At 34.8% G+C, this 22130-nt stretch overlaps 1 protein-coding gene across 4 annotated transcripts in view; it reads right to left on the bottom strand.

The window, feature by feature from the left end:
- NIPBL (NIPBL cohesin loading factor) overlaps positions 1–22130 on the bottom strand; it is a 207565-nt gene that overhangs the window by 107730 nt on the left and 77705 nt on the right. For all 4 annotated transcript variants that reach the window (XM_012459994.3, XM_064375929.1, XM_012459995.3 and 1 more), the window contains exons 2-6: positions 19599–19741; positions 17675–17840; positions 15290–15417; positions 11967–12066; positions 11281–11432 (exon numbers count right to left, since the gene is read on the bottom strand). In XM_012459994.3, the coding sequence (XP_012315417.2) occupies positions 11281–11432; positions 11967–12066; positions 15290–15417; positions 17675–17840; positions 19599–19662 (610 nt within the window). In that variant the 5' untranslated portion in view covers positions 19663–19741. The remainder of the gene's footprint in view (positions 1–11280; positions 11433–11966; positions 12067–15289; positions 15418–17674; positions 17841–19598; positions 19742–22130) is intronic.

Raw genomic sequence — 22130 nt, 5'->3', positions numbered from 1 at the left:
AGCAGAAGAAGAAACTGGTAGCAACCTTTACTGTTCGGTAGCTGCTGCAAGTGATCCCCAGGCAAGCAGGGCCTGGAGTGGACCTCAGCAGTCCTATAGCAGAGAGGCCAAACAGTTAAAAGGAAAACTAAGAAACAGAAATAACTTCATCAACAACAAACAGAACGTCCACTCAGAGACCCAATCAGAAAGTCAACAACTACAAAGTCGACAGGTGGATAAATCGACAAAGATGGGAAGAAACCAGTGTAAAAAGGATGAAAACACCTGAAACCAGAACACCTCTCCTCCTACAAGGGATCACAACTCCTCATCAGCAAGGGAACAAGACTGGATGGAGAATGAGTGTGATGAAATGACAGAATCAGCCTTCAGAAAGTAGGTAATAAGATATTTCCATGAGCTAAAAGAACATGTTCTAACCCAATGCAAAGAAACTAAGAACGTTGAAAAAAGATATGATGAAATGCGAACAAGAAGGGACAACTTAGAGAGGAATATGAGTGAATTGATGGAGCTGAAAAACACAACACGAGAACTTGGCGAATCATGGACAAGTTTCAACAGCTGAATTGACCAAGCAGAAGAAAGGATAGCAGAGGTCGAAGATCAACTCAATGAAATAAAACGAGAAGGCAAGATTAGAGAAAACAGGGTAAAGAGGAATGAACAAAGTCAACAAGAAATATGGGACTATGTGAAAAGACCTAATCTACATTTGATAGGTGTACCTGAATGTGACAAAGAGAATGAATCCAAGCTGGAAAATACTCTTCAGGATATTATCCAGGAAAACTTCCCCAACCTAGCAAGGCAGGCCAACATTCAAGTCCAGGAAATACAGAGAATACCACAAAGATATTCCTCTAGAAGAGCAACCCCAAGGCACATAATCGTCAGATTCATCAGGGTTGAAATGAAGGAGAAAATGCTAAGGGCAGCCAGAGAGAAAGGTCGGGTTACCCACAAAGGGAAGCCCATCAGACTCACAGCAGATCTCTCAGCAGAAACCCTACAGGCCAGAAGAGAGTGGGGGCCGATATTCAACATCCTTAAAGAAAAGAACTTTCAACCCAGAATTTCATATCCAGCCAAACTAAGCTTAATAAGTGAAGGAAAAATAAAATCCTTTGTGAACAAGCAAGTACTCAGAGATTTCATCACCACCAGACCGGCTTTAGAAGAGCTCCTGAAAGAGGCACTACACATAGAAAAGAACGACCAGTACTAGCCACTCCAAAAACACACGAAATGGTAAAGAGCATCAACACAATGAAGAATCTGCATCAACCAACGGGCAAAACAGCCGGCTAGCATCAAAATGGCAGGATCAAATTCACACGTAACAATATTAAACCCTAAACATAAATGGACTAAATGCCCCAATCAAAAGGTACAGACCGGCAAATTGGATAAAAAGCCAAAACCCATCAGTGTGCTGTATCCAGGAAACTCATCTCACATGCAAGGATACACAAAGGCTCAAAATAAAGGGATGGAGGAAGATTTACCAAGCAAATGGAGAGCAAAAAAAAAGCAAGAGTTGCAATTCTCATCTCTGATAAAATAGACTTTAAAGCAACAAAGATCAAAAGAGACAAAGAAGGACATTACATAATGGTAAAAGGATCAATGCAACAAGAAGAGCTAACGATCCTAAATATATATGCACCTAATACAGGAGCACCCAGATACATAAGGCAAGTTCTTAATGACTTACAAAGAGACCTAGACTCCCACACAATAATAGTGGGAGACTTCAACACACCATTGTCAATAATAGACAGATCAACAAGACAGAAAATTAACAAGGATATCCAGGACTTGAACTCAGACCTGGAACAAGCACACCTAATAGACATTTACAGAACTCTCCACTGCAAATCCACAGAATATACATTCTTCTCAGCACCACATCACATCTACTCTAAAATTGACCACATAATTGGAAGTAAATCACTCCTCAGCAAATGCAAAAGAACGGAAACCATAACAAACAGTCTCTCAGACCACAGTGCAATCAAGTTAGAACTCAGAATTCAGAAACCAACCCAGAACCGCACAGCCTCCTGGAAACTGAACAACTTTCTCTTGAATGTTGACTGGATAAACAATGAAATGAAGGCAGAAGTAAAGATGTTCTTCGAAACCAACGAGAACGAAGACACCACATACCAGAATCTCTGGGACACATTTAAAGCAATCTCTAGAGGAAAATATATAGCAATAAGTGCCCACATGAGAAGAGAGGAGAGATCTAAAATTGACACCCTATTGTCAAAATTGAAAGAGCTAGAGGAGCAAGATCAAAAAAACTCAAAACCTAGTAGAAGACAAGAAATAACTAAGATCAAAGCAGAATTGAAGGACATAGAGACACGAAAAACCCTTCAAAAAAATCAATAAATCCAGGAGCTGGTTTTTTGAATAGAACAACAAAATAGACAGACCACTAGCCAAATTAATAAAAAAGAAAAGAGAGAAGAATCAAATAGATGCAATAAAAAATGATAAAGGGGATATCACCACAGATTCCACAGAAATTCAAACCATCATCAGAGATTATTACAAACAACTCTATGCACATAAACTAGAAAACCTGGAAGAAATGGATAAATTCCTGGACAGTTGCCTCCTCCCAAGCCTAAACCAGGAAGAAGTCGAAACCCTGAATAGACCAATAATAAGGTCTGAAGTCGAGGCAGCAATTAAGAGCCTACCACCCAAAAAAAGCCCAGGTCCAGATGGGTTCACAGCCGAATTCTACCAGACATACAAAGAGGAACTGGTACCATTCCTTCTGAAACTATTCCAAATAATCCAAAAAGAGGATATCCTTCCCAAATCATTTTATGAGACCAACATCATCCTGATACCAAAACCTGGCAGAGACTCAACAAGAAAAGAAAACTACAGGCCAATATCTATGATGAACATAGATGTCAAAATCTTCAATAAAATACTGGCAAGCCGATTACAACAGCACATCAAAAAGCTTATCCACCATGATCAAGTAGGATTCATCCCGGGGATGCAAGGCTGGTTCAATATACGCAAGTCTATAAATGTAATTCACCACATAAACAGAACCAAAGACAAAAACCATATGATTATCTCTATTGATGCAGAGAAGGCATTCGACAAAATTCAACAGCCCTTTATGCTAAAAACCCTCAATAAACTAGGTATCGACGGAACGTATCTCAAAATAATAAAAGCTATTTACGACAAACCAACAGCCAATATCATACTGAATGGGCAAAAACTGGAAGCATTCCCTTTGAAATCTGGCACTAGACAAAGATGCCCTCTCTCACCACTCCTATTCAATATAGTACTGGAAGTTCTAGTCAGAGCAATCAGGCAAGAAAAAGAAATAAAGGGTATTCAATTAGGAAAAGAGGAAGTCAAATTGTCTCTATTTGCAGACGACATGATTTTATATCTAGAAGACCCTATCATCTCAGCCCAAAATCTCCTGAAACTGATAAGCAACTTCAGCAAAGTCTCAGGATACAAAATCAATGTGCAAAAATCACAAGCATTCCTATACACCAATAACAGACTTAAAGAGAGCCAAATCAAGAACGAACTGCCATTCACAATTGCTACAAAGAGAATAAAATACCTAGGAATACAACTAACAAGGAACGTAAAGGACCTCTTCAAGGAGAACTACAAACCACTGCTCAAGGAAATAAGAGAGGACACAAAAAGATGGAGAAACATTCCATGTAAATAGTTAGGAAGAATCAATATCGTGAAAATGGCCATACTGCCCAAAGTAATTTACAGATTCAACGCTATCCCCATCAAGCTACCAATGACCTTCTTCACAGAACTGGGAAAAACCACCTTAAACTTCATATGGAACCAAAAGAGAGCCCGCATAGCCAGGTCAATTCTAAGCAAAAAGAACAAAGCAGGAGGCATCACACTACCGGACATCAAACTATACTACAAGGCTACAGTAATCAAAACAGGACGGTCCTGGTACCAAAACAGAGATATAGACCAATGGAACAGAACAGAGGCATCAGAGGCAACACAACATATCTACAAACCTGATAAAAACAAACACTGATAAAAACAAACCTGATAAAAACAAACACGGGGGAAAGGATTCCCTGTTTAATAAGTGGTGTTGGGAAAACTGGCTAGCCATATGCAGAAAGCAGCAACTGGACCCCTTCCTGACACCTTACACTAAAATTAACTCCAGATGGATTAAAGACTTAAACATAAGACCTAACACCATAAAAACCCTAGAAGGAAACCTAGGCAAAACCATTCAGGACATAGGCATAGGCAAGGACTTCATGACCAAAACACCAAAAGCATTGGCAACAAAAGCCAAAATAGACAAATGGGACCTAATCAAACTCTACAGCTTCTGCATGGTGAAAGAAACAGTCAATAGAGTGAATCGGCAACCAACAGAATGGGAAAAAATTTTTGCAGCCTACCCATCTGACAAAGGGCTGATATCCAGAATTTACAATGAACTAAAACAGATTTACAAGAAAAAAACAAACAAGCCCATTCAAAAATGGACAAAGGATATGAACAGATACTTTACAAAAGAAGACATACATGAGGCCAGCAAGCATATGAAAAAATGCTCATCATCACTGGTCATTAGAGAAATGCAAATCAAAACTACATTGAGATACCATCTCACGCCAGTTAGAATGGCGATCATTAAAAAATCTGGAGACAACAGATGCTGGACAGGATGTGGAGAAATAGGAACACTTTTACACTGTTGGTGGGAGTGTAAATTAGTTCAACCATTGTGGAAGACAGTGTGGCGATTCCTCAAGGACCTAGAAATAGAAATTCCATTTGACCCAGCAATCCCATTACTGGGTATATATCCAAAGGATTATAAATCGTTCTACTATAAGGACACATGCACACCAATGTGCATTGCAGCACAGTTTACAATAGCAAAGACCTGGAACCAACCCAAATGCCCATCGATGATAGACTGGACAGGAAAAATGTGGCACATATACACCATGGAATATTATGCAGCCATCAAAAACGATGAGTTCACGTCCTTTGTAGGGACATGGATGAACCTGGAAACCATCATTCTCGGCAAACTGACACAAGAACACAAAATCAAACAGCGCATGTTCTCACTCATAGATGGGTGTTGAACAATGGGAACACATGGACACAGGGAGGGGAGCACTATACACTGGGGTCTGTTGGGGGAGAGTGGGGGGGACAGCAGGGGGTGGGGAGTTGGGGAGAGATAGCATGGGGAGAAATGCCACATATAGGTGAAGGGGAGGAAGGCAGCAAATCACACTTCCATGTATGCACCTATGCAACAATCTTGCATGTTTTTCACATGTACCCCAAAACCTAAAATGCAATAAAAAAAAAAAGAAAAAAGTGCTGCTGTTTTTCTTTTTTCTGGAATGAATTATGATTAGAATATCTCTTCATTCACTGTTTGGTAGAACATGTTAAAACAGTCTGAGTATGTTTTTATCCTTTTTCCTTTCTTTTAAGGGAGGTAGATTTTGGATTACTGACTGAAGCATACGAATTTTAAACTATATGAAAGATACTGTCAAAGAAACAGCTCTCTAAAAAAGTTGCACCAATTTATATCACTACGAAGACTGAAATGTTTATCAATCTGATAAAAAATTTTATTTCATCTTAATCTTGAATGCACCTCTTTGTGAGCTGAGGTGACAACAATTTCATATATTTATTAAATCTCTCTGTATCTATTTGGCTATTCTTCTCCAGTAAATTGCCTGTTTACTTCTTCAGTTCATTTTTGTCTTGTTCTTATTAATCTGTATGAGATTTCAGTATATTAAAAAAAAATACTCTGTGTTACATGTTTCCCCCATATTTATATATTTATGTAGTTTATACATTTACCTTCTCTTATACATGACTTTACAATTAATCTTTTTAAAAAATTTTCTACAATCCAGGTTTTTAGTCTGCTGAGATATAATGCCTTCTCAACTCTTAGAATACCAAAAATTTGTCCATATGTTTTTATTATAATTTTAAGACTTAAAAAAACATAAACAGCTTATTAATCCATAACATTTTTGCTCTAGGTGATCCAGGAATCCAGATAAAGTAGCAAACTACCTAGACAATCACCAACGTCATTTATTAAACAATCCATTCTTAAGTAATTTCAAAATGTAATCTTTAGAATGCTAAAAATTTTTTAAAAATCATCATTTTTTCAATGACTATGTAAAAACTGATAAAATGAGACTCATTGAATGCTACCCCCTTTAAGTAAAAGATTAATGGGAATTAGTATATTTACATGATCTCAAAGCATCATCCCACAGATTATTTACTAATTGCAAAGGGAAAAATACGTACTTTTACAATAAAGAGATCAGATGTTCACCATCTAAACACCACTGATACTAAGGCCATTATGTGATAATGATAAGATACAATGCAAAGGGCACAATATTGCTTATCAAGTACTCTTGTCAAAATGTATACCTGAAACTAGTAAAACCTTTAAAGCTAACTTCTAGTTGATAGGAAATACAGAAAACAAATTAAATACCACTATCCGCAAAGAGTGGAATTTAGAATATGAAATATTCTACAACAAAAGTGGCACAAACTCTTCAAAAGCAAAAATTAGTATCACGGGGGAAGAAGATATAAGACTGCTTTAGGTTAAAGAGTCATAAGAGATGCAAAAATCTAATGCAACATGTGAAAAGCTAGGTTTGAACATGCTTTGAAAAGATATTAAAAACATATTTAGGACCACTGGACTGGTAAAAGTCAAATGTAGTCCGGATATTAGATGATACTGTCCTTAATTTTTTACAATTATTATCTCTGGTTTTTATATAGGACAATATCTTTTTTAGCAGATATATTTAAGGACAAAGTAGCAGAATACTTGTTGGTGAAGGGGTTCACTGTGCTAATCTTAGAACGTTTCTGCATAGCTAAGTTTTGTAATTAAAGTTGAAAAAAAATTCTACCTTCCTCAATAGTCTAAATTGTCTTATTTCTGCATTCTCTTCTGTCCTACTGAACTATCCACTTGTTCTTTGCCAGACTAATTTTTTTCCTTTTCAAAAAAATTATGTTTTATTATTGATACATAACAGAGGCATGTATTTCTGGGATACATGTGATAATTAAATACATTCATATAATTTGTAAAGACTGCATTAGTGTAATTGAGATATCCACTACCTTAAATATTTGTCTTTTCTTTATGGTAAAAATATTCAAATTATCTTCTTCCAGCTATTTCGAAATATAAAATAGATTGCTGTAAGCTATAGTCACCCTACTGAGCTATCAAACACTGTTATTTCTCCTATCAAACTGTATATTTGTCCCCATTAATCAAGCTCTCTTCATCGCCTCCCTCCTCTACCCTTCCCAGCCTCTGGTAACCACAAATCTATTCTCTATCTTCATAAGATCCACTTTAATTCCCACGTATGAGTGAAAACATAAAATATTTGTCTGTGCTTGGCTTATTTCACTTAACATAATGACCTCCAGTTCCCTTGATGTTGCTTTTTGGCTGAGTAATATTCCATTGTATATACATATACCTTTTCTTTATTCATCCATTGATGGGCACTTAGATTGATTCCATATTTTGGCTATTTTGTGAATAGTACTGCAATAAACATGGGTGTGCATCTCTAAAGTATACTGATTTCCTTTCTTTTGGATTTATGCCTACCGAGGAATTGCTGGATCATATAGTAGCTCTATTTTAGCATTCTGAGAAACCTCCATACAGTGTTCCATAAAAGCTGTACTAATTTACATTCCCACCGACAGTATATGAGGGTTCCCTTTTCTCCACATCCTCGCCAGCATTCACTAGTACCTGTCTTTTTGAAAAAGGTCATTTTAATTAAGGCATGATAATATCTCTTTGTGCTTTTTATTTGTATTTCTCTGATGATGAGTGATGTTCAGCATTTTTTGCTGTATCTCCTGGCCATTTGCATGTCTTCATTTCAGAATATCTACTCATATTTTTTGGCAGTCTTTTTTTGTTTGTTTGTTTTTTGAGACAGAGTCTTGCTCTTTTGCCAGGCTGGAGTGCAGTGGAACAATCTTAGCTCACTGCAACCTCCGTCTCCTGGATTCAAGGGATTCCCCTGCCTCAGCCTTCTGAGTAGCTGGGACTACAGGCGTGCACCGCCACACCTGGTTAATTTTTTTGTATTTTAGTAGAGACAGTGTTTCACCATGGCCAGGATGGTCTTGATATCCTGACTTCATGATCCACCCGCCTCGGCCTCCCAAAGTGCTGGGATTACAGGTCTTGGACATTTTTTAATCAGTTTTTTTTTCTGCTATTGCATTCCTTATACATTCTTGATATTCCGGTTAATAATCTCTTGCCAAATAGATGGTTTGCAAATATTTTCTCCCATTCTGTGGGGTTGTCTCTTCACTTTGTTGATTGTTTGATTGCTTCTTTTGCTGTACAGAAGCTTTTCAGCTTGATATAATCCCATTTATCTATTTCTTCCTTTGGTTGCCGGTGCTTTGAAGTCTTAAAACAAAAAATCTTTTGCACAGACCAACATCTTCGAGTGTTTCTTCAATGTTTTCTTCTAGTAGTTTCATAGTTTCATGTCTCAGACTTAAGTATTTAATCCATTTTGAGTTTATTTTTCATAGCATTATTTATTAAAGAGACTGTCCTTTCCTCATTTTATGTTTTTGGTGCCTTTGTCAAAAGTAAGTTGTCTGTAAATATGTGGATTTATATCTGGATCTCTATTCTGGGATTGGTCTATGTGTTTTTATGCTAGTACCATGCTCATTTTGGTTATTAAGGCTTTCTAATGTATTTTTAAGTCAGGTAGTGTGATGCCTCCAGCTCTGTTCCTTTTCCTCAGGATTGCTTTGGCAATTTGGGGTATTCTTTGGTTCCACAGATTTTTTCTATTTATGTGAAGAATGTCATTGGTATTTTGATAGGGATTACACTGAATATACAAATTGTTTGGGTAGTACTGACTCAATTTTTAAATTTAGAATAACTTTAATATCTGGGTGAGGCTAATTCCTGAGTAAGGTTTTTAGTTCTTTAACTATCTGAGCATTTCTAAGAAATGACAAAATGCTGAATAGGTTTTCAAACTATATTAAAAAGCTAAGTTAATTTTGTTAAAAACCATTACATTTCTTAGAGATAAAATTTACATTCTTTTTAATGCACATTTATGTGTATATGGACATTTACAAGAGAAACAGATATGCACTTTTGACATTTTTCTTCTCATTAATTACAGGTAAAATGTCCCTCAGACTTTTGTGTACCAGAGTATATTAGTATTTTACAAATATTAAGCATCTACATATACATACAGATAGTATGTTTGGCACTCATATTCAATTCAGTAATTTTCTAAGTGTCTATTTCTTTTCATTTCTTTGAGACAGGTCTCACTCTGTCACCCAGGATGGACTGCAATGCTGTGATCATGGCTCACTGCAGCCTTGATCTTCTGGGCTCAAACAATCCTCCCACCTCTGCCTCCTGAGTAGCTGGGACTACAAATGGACTACAAGTGATCTACCATGCCTGGCTAATTTTTTTTTTTTTTTTTTTTTTTTGTAGAGACAGGATCCCACTACGTTGCCCAGACTGGTCTTGAGCTACTGGGCTCAACTGATTCTTCTGCCTCAGCCTCCTACAGTGCTGGGATTACAGGTGAGTACCACCACACCTGCCTGTGTCTATTTCAAATGTGTCACATTTGCTTCCCAGTTTCTCCTTGAGTTCATGTGTGAAAAAGCTCAACCTAATATTTCATTATCTAGTTTTGGGAAACCAGAGTTAGCTGTTTTGATGGATAACAAAGTTAAAAGTTTAAAAATTAATAAGTTTATTAATGAATAAAGTTTCAATTTTATGCATAATAAACAAGAATACACATGTAGAAACTATTGACTAAAAGCAAATTTTAAAAATTTGCCATTAATTAAGAGGACAAAAATAAAGATGTTTTGGCTGGGCGTGGTGGCTCACACCTGTAATCCCAGCACTTTAGGAGGCCAAGACGGGTGGATCATGAGGTCAGGAGTTGGAGACCAGTCCAGCCAACATAGTGAAACCCTGTCTCTACTAAAAATGCAAAAAATAAGCCGGGTGTGGTGGTGTGCGCCTGTAATTCCAGCTACTCGGGAGGCTGAGGCAGGAGAATCGTGTGAACCTGGGAAGCAGAGGTTGCCCTGAGCCAAGATCACACCATTGCACTCCAGCCTGGAGCCCCGGAGATAGTGCAAGACTCTGTCTCAAAAGAAAAAATAAAAGATGATTCTTATTATCCTTTGCACTTTTCTGCTTTTAAAAAATTTCTTTAAAACATACAAATAAATTTAGACTAATAATAAATCAATTATTAACTATGAAATATAGCTCAAGGCAATATAACCTTAAGAAGACATCATAATATCAACATTATGATACTAAGAACTAGTAATCAATTGAGAACTAGTAATCTAATCTCAAATTTTTGCATCTAAGATTTTCTTCTACTGTACTATAGTAAATTTTTACTATAAATTATTACAGTATAGTACATTTTTTATAATAGAAATTCCTCAGTATCCATGAGGGATTGGTTCTAGTACCTTCTGTGGATACCAAAATCTGCAAATGCTCAAAGTCCCTGATATTTACATATAGCCCTATGCACTATACAGTACTTTAAATCATCTCTAGATTACTTACAATGCCTATACAATGTAAATCTATGTAAACAGTTGCTATACTGTATTGTTTATGAAGTAATGACAAGAAAGTATGTCTGTACATGTTCAGTACAGACTCAATTTTTTTCCACATATTTTCACTCCGTATTTGATTGAATCCATGATGCAGAACCCACGTACGTGAAAGGCTGACTGTATCTACTTTACCAACTGAAATGTAATTGTCCCTTGGCTTAGTGCTAATGTTAAGAAGGAGAAATTTTTAAAGAGTAGTTCTTCTTAATTTCATACCTAAATATACTTATATAATAACTGAATCCAAAAAGCCGAAATGGCACTACTCCTTTCACCTCCTAAAACGACAAATTCCGAAATGATTAAGTGGATCATGTTTTAATGATTTAAGCCATATCTTTAAAAAGGCTTATTGACAAATAAATATATAGTATAGTATTTTAGTTTGTGTTCAATAATTACATTTTTAAAAAACCAAATTTGCTTAGAATTAAAGCACTCAGACATTCCCAGTAAAGTTACAAACAACTTTCTTACCTTGCTGCATCTGTGGATGTGTTGTGTAACTTGAAGGATGGGAATATGGCATGTATCCTGCAGGGCTTTGTGGGGCATATGGACTAGGCACTGGGCTATTTTGTTGTGGCATAAATCTGTTCCCAGAGCTTGTCTGTGGTGGCACAAACCGGCTAAAACCCAAAACCCAAATAAAAAATATAAGAAAATAAAATAAACATGCTATTCCTTGAAATTTGACTGTCACAAAGTCCTCTAAACTCTAGCTTATATATGTAAAATCTATGCAAACAAATATCTTGCAAAATAGTCAAATAACATATAAAAATTATTTACAATTAATAATAGAAGAGTTACAATAAATGGTTTTTAAAAGCAGGTAATTTGTTTACTCTGCTTATATAAGAGTACCAATTTAAGGTACTTAAAACCATGCTCCGTAAATTTTCTTATCTCAAACACATCAGTTATTTTAACATTCTTTTGTATTACATTACTAGGATGGTAGCTATTTCAATGGGCATATTAGACTATTTCCATATACAACATTTTAAGGCAAATGCACGAGTGGATTACTATTTAAGATTAAGCATTTCAACTATTTAAACTCTACATAATTCACCATTACCTAAATGTATGAACCATATATTCACCAGCATATTCACCACAGAATATAATACTTAATAAATGATATATACGTATATTACCTGGAGGGGCTATGTGAGATAGTGGTTTGTTGATAATTGGAAGATGCAGGACTACTGTGCATGGAATTCTGAGAAAGTTTATACTGAGACATCATCATTCCTATGCAACACACAAAAATATGAAATGTTATTTTCTTCTAACAGTAAAGCGTCCTTTAAATAACTGAAATAAGTTATTCTTTCACAAACATTCCAGAGATTTTTTGACCAATGTTTTCATTTCAAAGATCAAAATATAGACACTGTAAAACTGCAAATTTCAAGAAGAATTTTATTACAGCACCATTTTCCATATAACTAATCCAAGACTAGAAATAGAGATTATAATTTAAAAAAAAAATGTATTTGCTTACTCTATTATTTGCTTATTCTATTATTTGCTTATTCTATTATTTAGCCTTATAAATGAAAAGCTTTTTCTAGAAGTCATCTTATCTGACCTTGTCCCTAACACAACACACTTCCTTCTCCAACAGGACTCAGGGTAGTTTTTGTTACATGAATATTTATCATATACATCTATCATGCTTGGGAACCTAATTTCACAAAGCTATCTATATTATCGTGGTTCAGACACAGGTTTTAAAAAGTACTTTATTTATGGGCTGAAAGTCTGAATTCCTGCGATTTCCATCTGAATGTCTTTTGAAGCAAAACAGAATGTACCTATTCCTTCTTTCTCAGTAACTCCTTGACACATAGTAGGGATTAACCGAATATTTTATTACAAAATAAAAACTTGAGAATAGTATTCTGGTTCTTACGTTTATTTTCAAGCTAGATAGTATTTCTCAATTATGCAAATGGCATTTCATTATATAGGAGACAGAAAAATTCACTTATTTAGATATTTCAAAATCAGATAAAAATCTATGGTTAACACTCTGAATTTTCTTATGATTTCTATAGCCAATCTCTTTTTTGGGAGCTGCAAGAATCATATCACATTTTCATATTTCATTTCCCGCTGTTGTTATAAAAAGTGCCTTTCATCAGAAATACTGAAACAGAAGTTCATTTGCTATGAGTACTATAATAGGGACTGTAGCTCTAGAGTCAGTAACTGAATGACACTAGGTTTCAAGATCACCTCTAAGTCTACCATTGATAGGATGTTTTCTTAAGTATGTAGTCTAAATTTCAAATTCTGAGTTTTCTTTTCCAACTTGAACTCAGCACAAAATTGTTTTGCTCCATAGCTTAATAACTTAATTACTATAATTACTGTTGCTGGAGGTTTTTTTTTCTTTTTTTTTTTTTTAAGGGAGATGAACAATGAGACAGGAGTTAAAAAGTCCCCCCCTGCCCCCCGAATTACAGTCATCACTGGGACCAACTGGAATTACTGGTTTGAAAGCAATGGCTTTCTAAACAAAAGGGGTAAATGAAATTCTAACAGTCCTTTTCAATGAGCTCTAAGTTCCAAAGAACTATGATTAAGGTGACTTGCAATTTATTACATTTTCTCCACAAGCGTGACTCATAAACTTACTAACCTCAAAATCAACTTTTTAAATTTCTATTTTATTTTTAATTTTTCAATGAGACAGAGTCTTTCTGTGTTGCCCAGGCTGGTCTTGAACTCCTGGGCTCAAGCAATCCTCCTATCTGCACCTCCCAAGTGCTGGGATTACAGGTGTGAGCCACCAGGCCCAGCCAACTTTTAAAATTTCAAAGCCATATATCACCAGGAAAATGCTTAAAAAAAAATAACAATATGCAATTAATTGGTTAACTTTAAATGCTAGTTTATGCTTTTACAAAGTGGGGTATATAAAAATCAAACAATATTTTGGACTGAAAATGAGTATGTATAGTATAAAACAAAAAAAATATGTGACAGAGAGGTAAATACTCCAGAAGTTTTTAAGAGTGATTTACTACCCAAAAGCTCAAAAATATAAGTTACAAAAATGTACTATTAGTTAGCCTTAGAAGATTTCATTTATCCAGTATTAGATTTACTCATTCTCATATAATACTCTTACTCTATTAGTCTTTCTTCCAATCAACTCTTTCCATATTTTCTTTCAATTCCAACATTTTCCCAGAAAGCATTCGTAAGTCTAACTTCCTTTCATTATTTGTTTATCTATCTCCTACTATTGTAATTGTGAAGGTACAGCCCTGGATTGCATACCTACCTTCAACTTGCTAAAGGGCAAGTCAGTCAGAAGCATCCCCATTATGCATTTTGAGGAATCGACAGTAATGATGCAATTGCTTTCAAAATACCATTCAAACAACACAAACACACAGACTCAGCAAAGCAGTATTATTTAAAGGAAACAGAATGGGAAGCATCATGGAAATGCTGCTTTGTTGGCACAAAGTAAATCAAAATGAATTTGGGAAAATTATTTCTTTTTTTTTTTTTTTTTTTGGAAACAGGGTCTCACTCTATTGCCCAGGAAGGAGTGCAGTGGTACAATCTCAGCTCACTGTAGCCTTGACCTCCTGAGCTCAAGCAGTCCTCCCACTTCAGCCTCCCAAGTAGCTGGAACTACAGGTGCATGCCATAACGCCTGGCTAATTTTTGTAGAGACAGGGTTTCACCATGTTGCCCAGGCTGGTCTTGAACTCCTGGCCTGAAGCAATCTTCAGCCTCCCAAAGTGCTGGGATTGAGGCATGAGTCACCATGCCCAGCTAGTACAATTTTTAAATACAGTTATTCAATTAATAAAGTTGAACCTTCCTAATTGTCTAAACCATTCCCTCACTGACTGTTTTAATCTTGAGAGCCAAAAGGCACTTGGACTTGTCAAATTCAGTAACCTTGAACAGAACAATGCTCTTAATCCAAAGGCACTCCGTGACTACATAAAAATTATATCTGTGTTGAGTGTAATATTTTTATTATAATACTATAAATCAATTTTTCTTCAATAATAATACTTAACCAATTTTTCTGTGGCTAAGGCAACAGGAGTATTAAATCAATTATTAGAAAACCATGATTATAATCACAATCAGTATTAAAACTATATAAATGCTACAATGTACATGTTCAAAAGCTTTGCAAATATTTGATTCAGGACATTTCAAATTTTGATTTTCTAAAAAAAAAATATTTTTAAGCTAAGTAACCGTATTCCAAAATATTTAACAAAATGCACTTAAAGCTTTGTCTAATTCCAAAGGAATTTAGTTACATATTAAACTACAAGAATCTTATCAATTCAGTTTCCTTCTTGTTCTTGGCTTGACTGAAGGCATTAACATGGCATTCATGATGACAGGTCAGCTTGTTAAAGAAGACACCTGGATTTAAATATGTATAAAACAAGTTCTGATATGGGAATTCAGTTATTAAGAAACTCACCACTTTGTACATATCTGTTCTGCATGCTTTTCTCCCTGAAAACGTTAGGACTCCTTGCCAGGACAGCCTGCAACAAGACTGGTATGTCGCCTTCTGGATCATCACTGCCAAGGTTATCTTTCAACTCTCTGGCATTGAGAAAATATATACCACAAATTAAAATGGTGACTGATTCATTAAGAAGACTTATCATATAAAAGTAAATCACACTGGTATGGCCAACAGTATGAATTTTCAAAGATGCTATCCCTGGGAGAAATATAATTATCAAAATATATAACAGAGAGAAATTCTTCTAAGATGATCTTTTTTTCTCTATTTTACTTCACAGTTGGGGAAAAGAAGCCCCAAAACACTATTTTACTGAACTATGAGTTTATTTAATAATTCCCAAGTCATTTTAAAATAGAAAAAAAAATACAGTCCATTCTAAACTACTCAAAATAACAGAAGGGTAGAGAAGTGATAGTTATACAAAAAGTTGGTATTTGGTATTGGAATGTGTTTTCTTACATCAGAATATGAGTGAGTCTAACTTTCTGGGAATGTCTTACGAACAAGATACTGTTGCCACATTGATTAGGACAAGACCCAGAAGTTATGTAATTTTTCCATCTTATACTGTTTTCTCAAATAATGTCATGGGAGAAGGAGGGGAACCGAACAGCAAATTTCAGTATACTTCACACCAGCAATTTTCAATAAACTTCAATGTAAGTAGCAAATTAAATTCACAACCATGGGAGGTAATGATAAAATTAAGTATAGGCAGTGTTTTAAATTTTACATTCTACATGTCAATGTTCTACTCATTGGATCTAACCATGAAGATCTCTAAAGATGGTGTCCAATGATAAGATTAGGGCAATCTTAAGGGAACTCTCCATAAAGTAAGTCCTTATTTTATGTGTGCTATTTCTTTTATATCTTTAAATATCTAATGAAAACTACTGAATAAGTATGCACAAGCATAAGAAGTGATTTAGAGGCTGGGCATGGTGGCTCACACCTGTAATTCTAGCACTTTGGGAGGCCAAGACACGTGGATCAACTGAGGTCAGGAGTTTGAGACCAGCCTGGCCAATATGGTGAAAACCTGTCTCTATTAAAAATACAAAAATTAGCCAGGCGTGGTGGTGGGTGCCTGTAATCCCAGCTACTTGGGAGGCTGAGGCAGAAGAATCACTTGAACCCAGGAGGTGGAGGTTGTGGTGAGCTGAGATCGTGCCACTGTACTCCAGCCTGGGTGACAGAGCTAGACTCCATCTCAAAAAAAAGAAGTGATTTAGATATTGCTCAATTTTGAGATTGACAAAATATCCATAGTATTATACTTCTTTCTGATTTTTAACCAATCATTTCTCAACTTCTCCATTAGAAAATCCATTTAGTAAGTATCTCACCTTAGAGTCATCAGTTTTAAAAATGCCCCCAAAATATATTCTGCATCTAATGCAGAATTTAGGGCAAGTATATATAATGTATTATATATACTTATAATATATATAATGTATTTATCCTCATTCCCCTACATGATGAATCATTAAATTAAAAAATAATAATAAAGAATGCAAGGTTACATGAGTAACACTGTATGGTGGGATGTGAAGGGATAAGAGAGATTTTACCTTTTACCCATTTTTGTGTTATTATAAATATGTATTAGTTTTGGAGTGAAAAATAAATTTTAAAAGTATACCTGTGTGAAAAATTGTAAATATGCTGTATAATTTAAGTCAATTTTATTTTAAAAAGTTTACTGTGTGAAAATATAAGCCTATAATCAGATCTCTCCCCTTCCATTATTTTGAGTAGTTTAGAATGGACTATATTTCTTTTCTATTTTAAAATGACTTAGAAATTATTAAATAAACTCATAGCTCAATAAGTATTTTTGGGCTATTTTTCCCCATCTAGGAAAACTTAGTCCCAAACTCTATAGCAGCCTTTCATGGAATTAGCCCTTGAATTCTTGTTATACTTCTCATGAAAAGCATGTAAGCCTACTTCAAATAAAGCTAATAGCATAGTCCATTATATACTGGGAATTTTAACCACTTTGGCAATATCAGGAAAAAGGGATATGGTTTCATAAACAACTTTAGATCTCTGCACAGATGATGGCTCCCCCATGATCATTTCAAAAGAGTTGAAAAGATATCCATAGAGCTACATGGATCAGAATTATTATCTTAAAATAACTATTGCCTATTTAAATCTCTTTAATCTCTTATTGCAATAAGACTATATTCTCCCTTGGATACTGATATATTTTAAAAATAAACTATGTATCTAAAATTTTTAGAAATAAAACCAGGAATACAGATTGTCTTAGTAAGGCCAAAACTTTTCACTTATATTAGATACAAAATTGACCATACTTACATGTGATCTGTTGATACCTGGTTGAGGCTATGGACAAGCTGTGAAACCAAACTGTCATCCCTACAAGCCAAAAGGCAGTTCACCTCTTCTGCTATTCGTGCATTAAACAGAAGGCTCTTTGTAGTTGTAGCAGGTAAAGGAGATGGAAGAGGCAGCTGGTTCAGGACTATTTGGAATAAAATCAGATTATTAGAAATTGAGTGACTGTAAGAAGTCTCTTTGGTGCTTATCTGTATTTGGAAATTAAAAAAATTATAAATATCAATGTGACAAATTATTAAAAGGTATTTCTCCTCTTCCTAACAAACCTCAATCAACCCTACAAAACTCCCAAAACATCACTTGCACCATAATAGATCATACTAGTCTCTAGGAATAAAATTCAGCTCCCTTATATTCATCCTTGCTTTTCATTTCTTAAGTTTTTATTAACAAATGACTAGCCAAAAGGGCATGGTTACAAACGAACTTCCAACATAGCAATTCATTTGTTCTTGTTTATAAGATTTATCAGAATCACTAGTAAGCCCATACAAATGAACCAAATAACAATATCTGACTCTTCATAAAGTAGATAAGTAACATTTTTTAAAAGCTTAAGTATATACAAATAAATAGCTCAATCTAGCAAGAAAGCATTCATAGCATAGAATTCTGTAATATAAAAATATTCTTCTAAATTACAAATTCCTAAATAGTTATCTCTTCTTTATTCTCTTCTAATAGCAAAACAAAAGAACATAAATATTTTATGGTAGCTTAAATTCAGCTGTTTAATCTCTGTTCACCTAATAGAAATTTGTTCATTTGTCTAAAGGTTAAGAAAGCTAACTAAAATATCAGGTGTCTTTGTTATAGGCTTAATTTCTAATCACCTATACAGTACAATTTATCATGTTGCTCAGCCCCAATAGGTACTAACAGGATTTTCATTAATAAAAACAAAGAAAATCAAATTATTACTTAATAAACAGGGGTTATTGGTGACAAACTTTTAAAATATTAGGTATAGCAAAGATCATAGGGAGAAAAACTAAAAAGAAATTCCTGGTAGTATATCTGATTTTGTACTTCTGAAGTATTTTGCCTTACCTACTACAAAGTGATAATAAAAACTAAAGATAGTTTCAAAAAGTTTTTTTACCTGAGTAATGTTAACCCAATCACCTACAGCACTTTTTTTAGACCTCATAACTAGTTATGATGGTTTCCTAACTTCAAAGCTATGGGCTGTTACATATTTTACCCCACTAAAACCAAATGGAAATTCATAAAACAAAACTAAACCAAAGCCAGAAAAATAGTATTTGGAGGATACTGAACATGGACAAAAACATTTCTTGAAGATACTTTCTCCTAGCTCCCTTATTATGAAGTCCTTGATATGAAGGACCTTCATATGAAGATTATGAAATCTTGCACAATGCTATACAAAGAAAAGTATGCCATCCTCTCACTTTCTACTCTTCCCTCTCATATCTTTTTCCTTTTATTTATTCAGTTAGGGTGACACAATGACTAAAATTGTAGGTAGCTTTTCACATCATTACTCAAGGACTAAGAATTATAGTTACAAATGCCTAACAAAAGAATAAATCTCTGAAAAATTGAGTTATATTAAATAAATCTCAAAAGACTGGCAATGTTCTTTAAAATTCTTAAGTACTCAGAGTAAAATAGGCTGCTGATACCTCAAACTCCAACAGATTAATGAACACGACCACCAAAATAAACATCACTAAGAAGTTAGATAATAAAGAAGTTAGATAACGGGCTGTCAATTTTTTTTTTCTTTAAAGGGCAGTTTGAGTAACTATTTTTATAAATATGTTTTAAAGAACCTATAATAATTTTTGAAACATTCTCTGTAAAAATTATTGTTAACACACAGTAGAACTTAAATTGATAAATTAACCAAACTTACGGTCTGTGAGACTAGCAATCCCCGCAAGAGTAGTAATGGGGACATGGGGCATATCCCCATTCATCCTGAATTTCTGGAACGGTGTTGCCTATAAAAGTACTTAGTTCAGGTGCCAGCTGTCATTACTTCCCATTTCCCAAACACTGAAATACACAAAACAGACAATTATTTGTAGAAATATGTAAGATATATTACTACCAGGAAAATGCTTAATCACTATAAAAAAAGTTTCTGCTTTTGTTTGTTCAACCTATACAATAGTCATTTTTTAATACACCACTTACTATATGTTGAGCAACTGCAAAATGCTTTGCACACATTAACTCACTTAGTCCTCACAATAACCCAGTAAGGTAGCTACTATTGTTTTCTGCATTTACTAAGAGGAAATCAATTTATAGTGAGTTTAAAGTAATTAGTGAAGCAAGAATTTGAACCCAAGCAATCTGGTTCCAGTTTGCTTCTTAACTGTAGGCTGGATTGCTAGATAGGAATACTTGATCAACCTCAACAAGCACTGTAATTCATTTCCACATTATAAGCACATTAAACATTTAACTTCATAGTCTAGCTTCAACTTGCCTTTCTAGCTGTGTCTTTTATCACTATCCTACATAAACTATCCTCTCCAACCAACCTGATCTAATCACATTCTCCCAAATCTCCCCTGTGTATTCCCATCTTAATACATTTCCTGAAGACTATTACTACTTTGGTCCAAATCCTATACTTCTTCAAGATCCAAAGCATGTTCCCGTTATTTCATCAAACCTCTAATTCACCCAAGTAAGTATCTTACCTTAATCTACTCTGAACTTACGACATTTATTGCCCAATATTATTTTGTAAGTAATTATATATTCCTTTGTGATATCTTTTGAAACTTGTCTTGTTTCATTCTTGCATGATTACTTAATGTTCATGTACTTAGCTTGTCCTTTCAACCACCCACTACATGTTTCTTATAAGTCACATAATCAATACGCAACCACATAAAGGACAGAGAAAGGCATGTGTAAACATTTTTAACGTTCCCCATAAAAATGACCTAATTGACTTAAATGTTTAGTATTTATCATGATGGAATTCTCTCTCTCTACACACACAGAGACACATATGATAACTTGGTTATTCTGTTCAAAGCCCCCACGTTTTTCTCTTCTTATTTTCAACATACGGCTTGTGGAACATTTATCTTCCCTTTAACAGTACTTGTATAAGTCCTTTTTGGTAAATAGGTATTATTTTAACAAGTACACATTAATCAAAGATACACTTTCATTACATTACTCTTACCTTAAAAATTCATCAGCAAATGGAAGTCTACATCAATTAAGCCACAGAGTTAAGATTGGAAACTGAATTGTAGTTTCCAGTTTAAAAAGCTTAAGTGTTTATCTTTTTAAGGTTGTATTTGTTAGTCAAAGAGAACCTCTTTAAGTTTTTGAGTTATAAATGTCAAATATTTAAATGATATAATACTAACAATTTCCCTTACTCATATGTCTGAATGCAACTTTGCAAATAAGTATTTTTTTAATGTAGAAGTATACAATACAGGTAGTTAAAATTAAGAATTTCCTTTGCCCCCAAACATTATTATTATTAATATAAGACCTACGGAACAAAGGCAAAGGTACATTAAACAGGTGAGTACACACACACACACACACACACACACACACACACACACACACAGTTTAACAGAATTATAAAGTAAGCATCCATAGAACCACCATCCAAAATTCCAGTTCCATCTAGAGGATTAACTATCTTTTCTTTGTGGTGATCATTTCCTCTTTTTCCTTCATAGTCTAACGACCTTTAAATGTACATTCTTTACTAATTGCCAGCTAAAGGAAAAAACATTACTTTCCTTTGGTAAATGACTGACAAAATTTACTAGCAGAAGCCCACTGAAAGGAAAAGGTACAGTAAATAACATAGGAAAGCTATAATCACTACTGGCTATCCTATATCTACCAATTTGCTACACTGTGGACTATACAATTTGAAATTATTGATTCTTTAACAATTACTAAAGAAATTTAATGCAACACTACAGTTCGCAGTCACATTAAGCACTTTAAAAAGTCAGTTGAAGCCCAGGCACGGTGGCTCACATCTGTAATCCCAGCACTTTGGGAGGCCAAGGCGGGCGGATCACAAAGTCAGGAGCTCGAGACCAGCCTGACCAACATGGTGAAACCCCGTTTCTACCAAAAATACAAAAATTAGCTGGGCGTGGTGCTGTGTGCCTGTAAGCTACTTGGGAGGCTGAGGCAGGAGAATCGCTTGAACTCAGGAGGCAGAGGTTGCTGTGAGCCGAGAATGCGTCATCATTGTACTCCAGCCTGGGCCACAGAATGAGACTCTGGCCCCCGCCAAAAAAAATTGTCGGGGGGAGGGGATGAACAAAAAAAAAAGAAAAAAAAAAGAAAAGTCAATTGGAATTTAAAAGCTCCTGATAAAGGTCACCAAAACACAATGAATTTTTCATAAGTTTATGCTAATAAGAAAGTTCCAACTTAA

This window comes from Aotus nancymaae, unplaced genomic scaffold (genome assembly GCF_030222135.1).
Source record: "Aotus nancymaae isolate 86718 unplaced genomic scaffold, 86718_ANA_hifiasm-v0.15.2.pri h1tg000014l, whole genome shotgun sequence".
Classification (NCBI taxonomy): domain Eukaryota; kingdom Metazoa; phylum Chordata; class Mammalia; order Primates; family Aotidae; genus Aotus; species Aotus nancymaae.
Note: the sequence above shows the minus strand (reverse complement) of the source record. Positions and strands in the feature narration are given on the sequence as shown.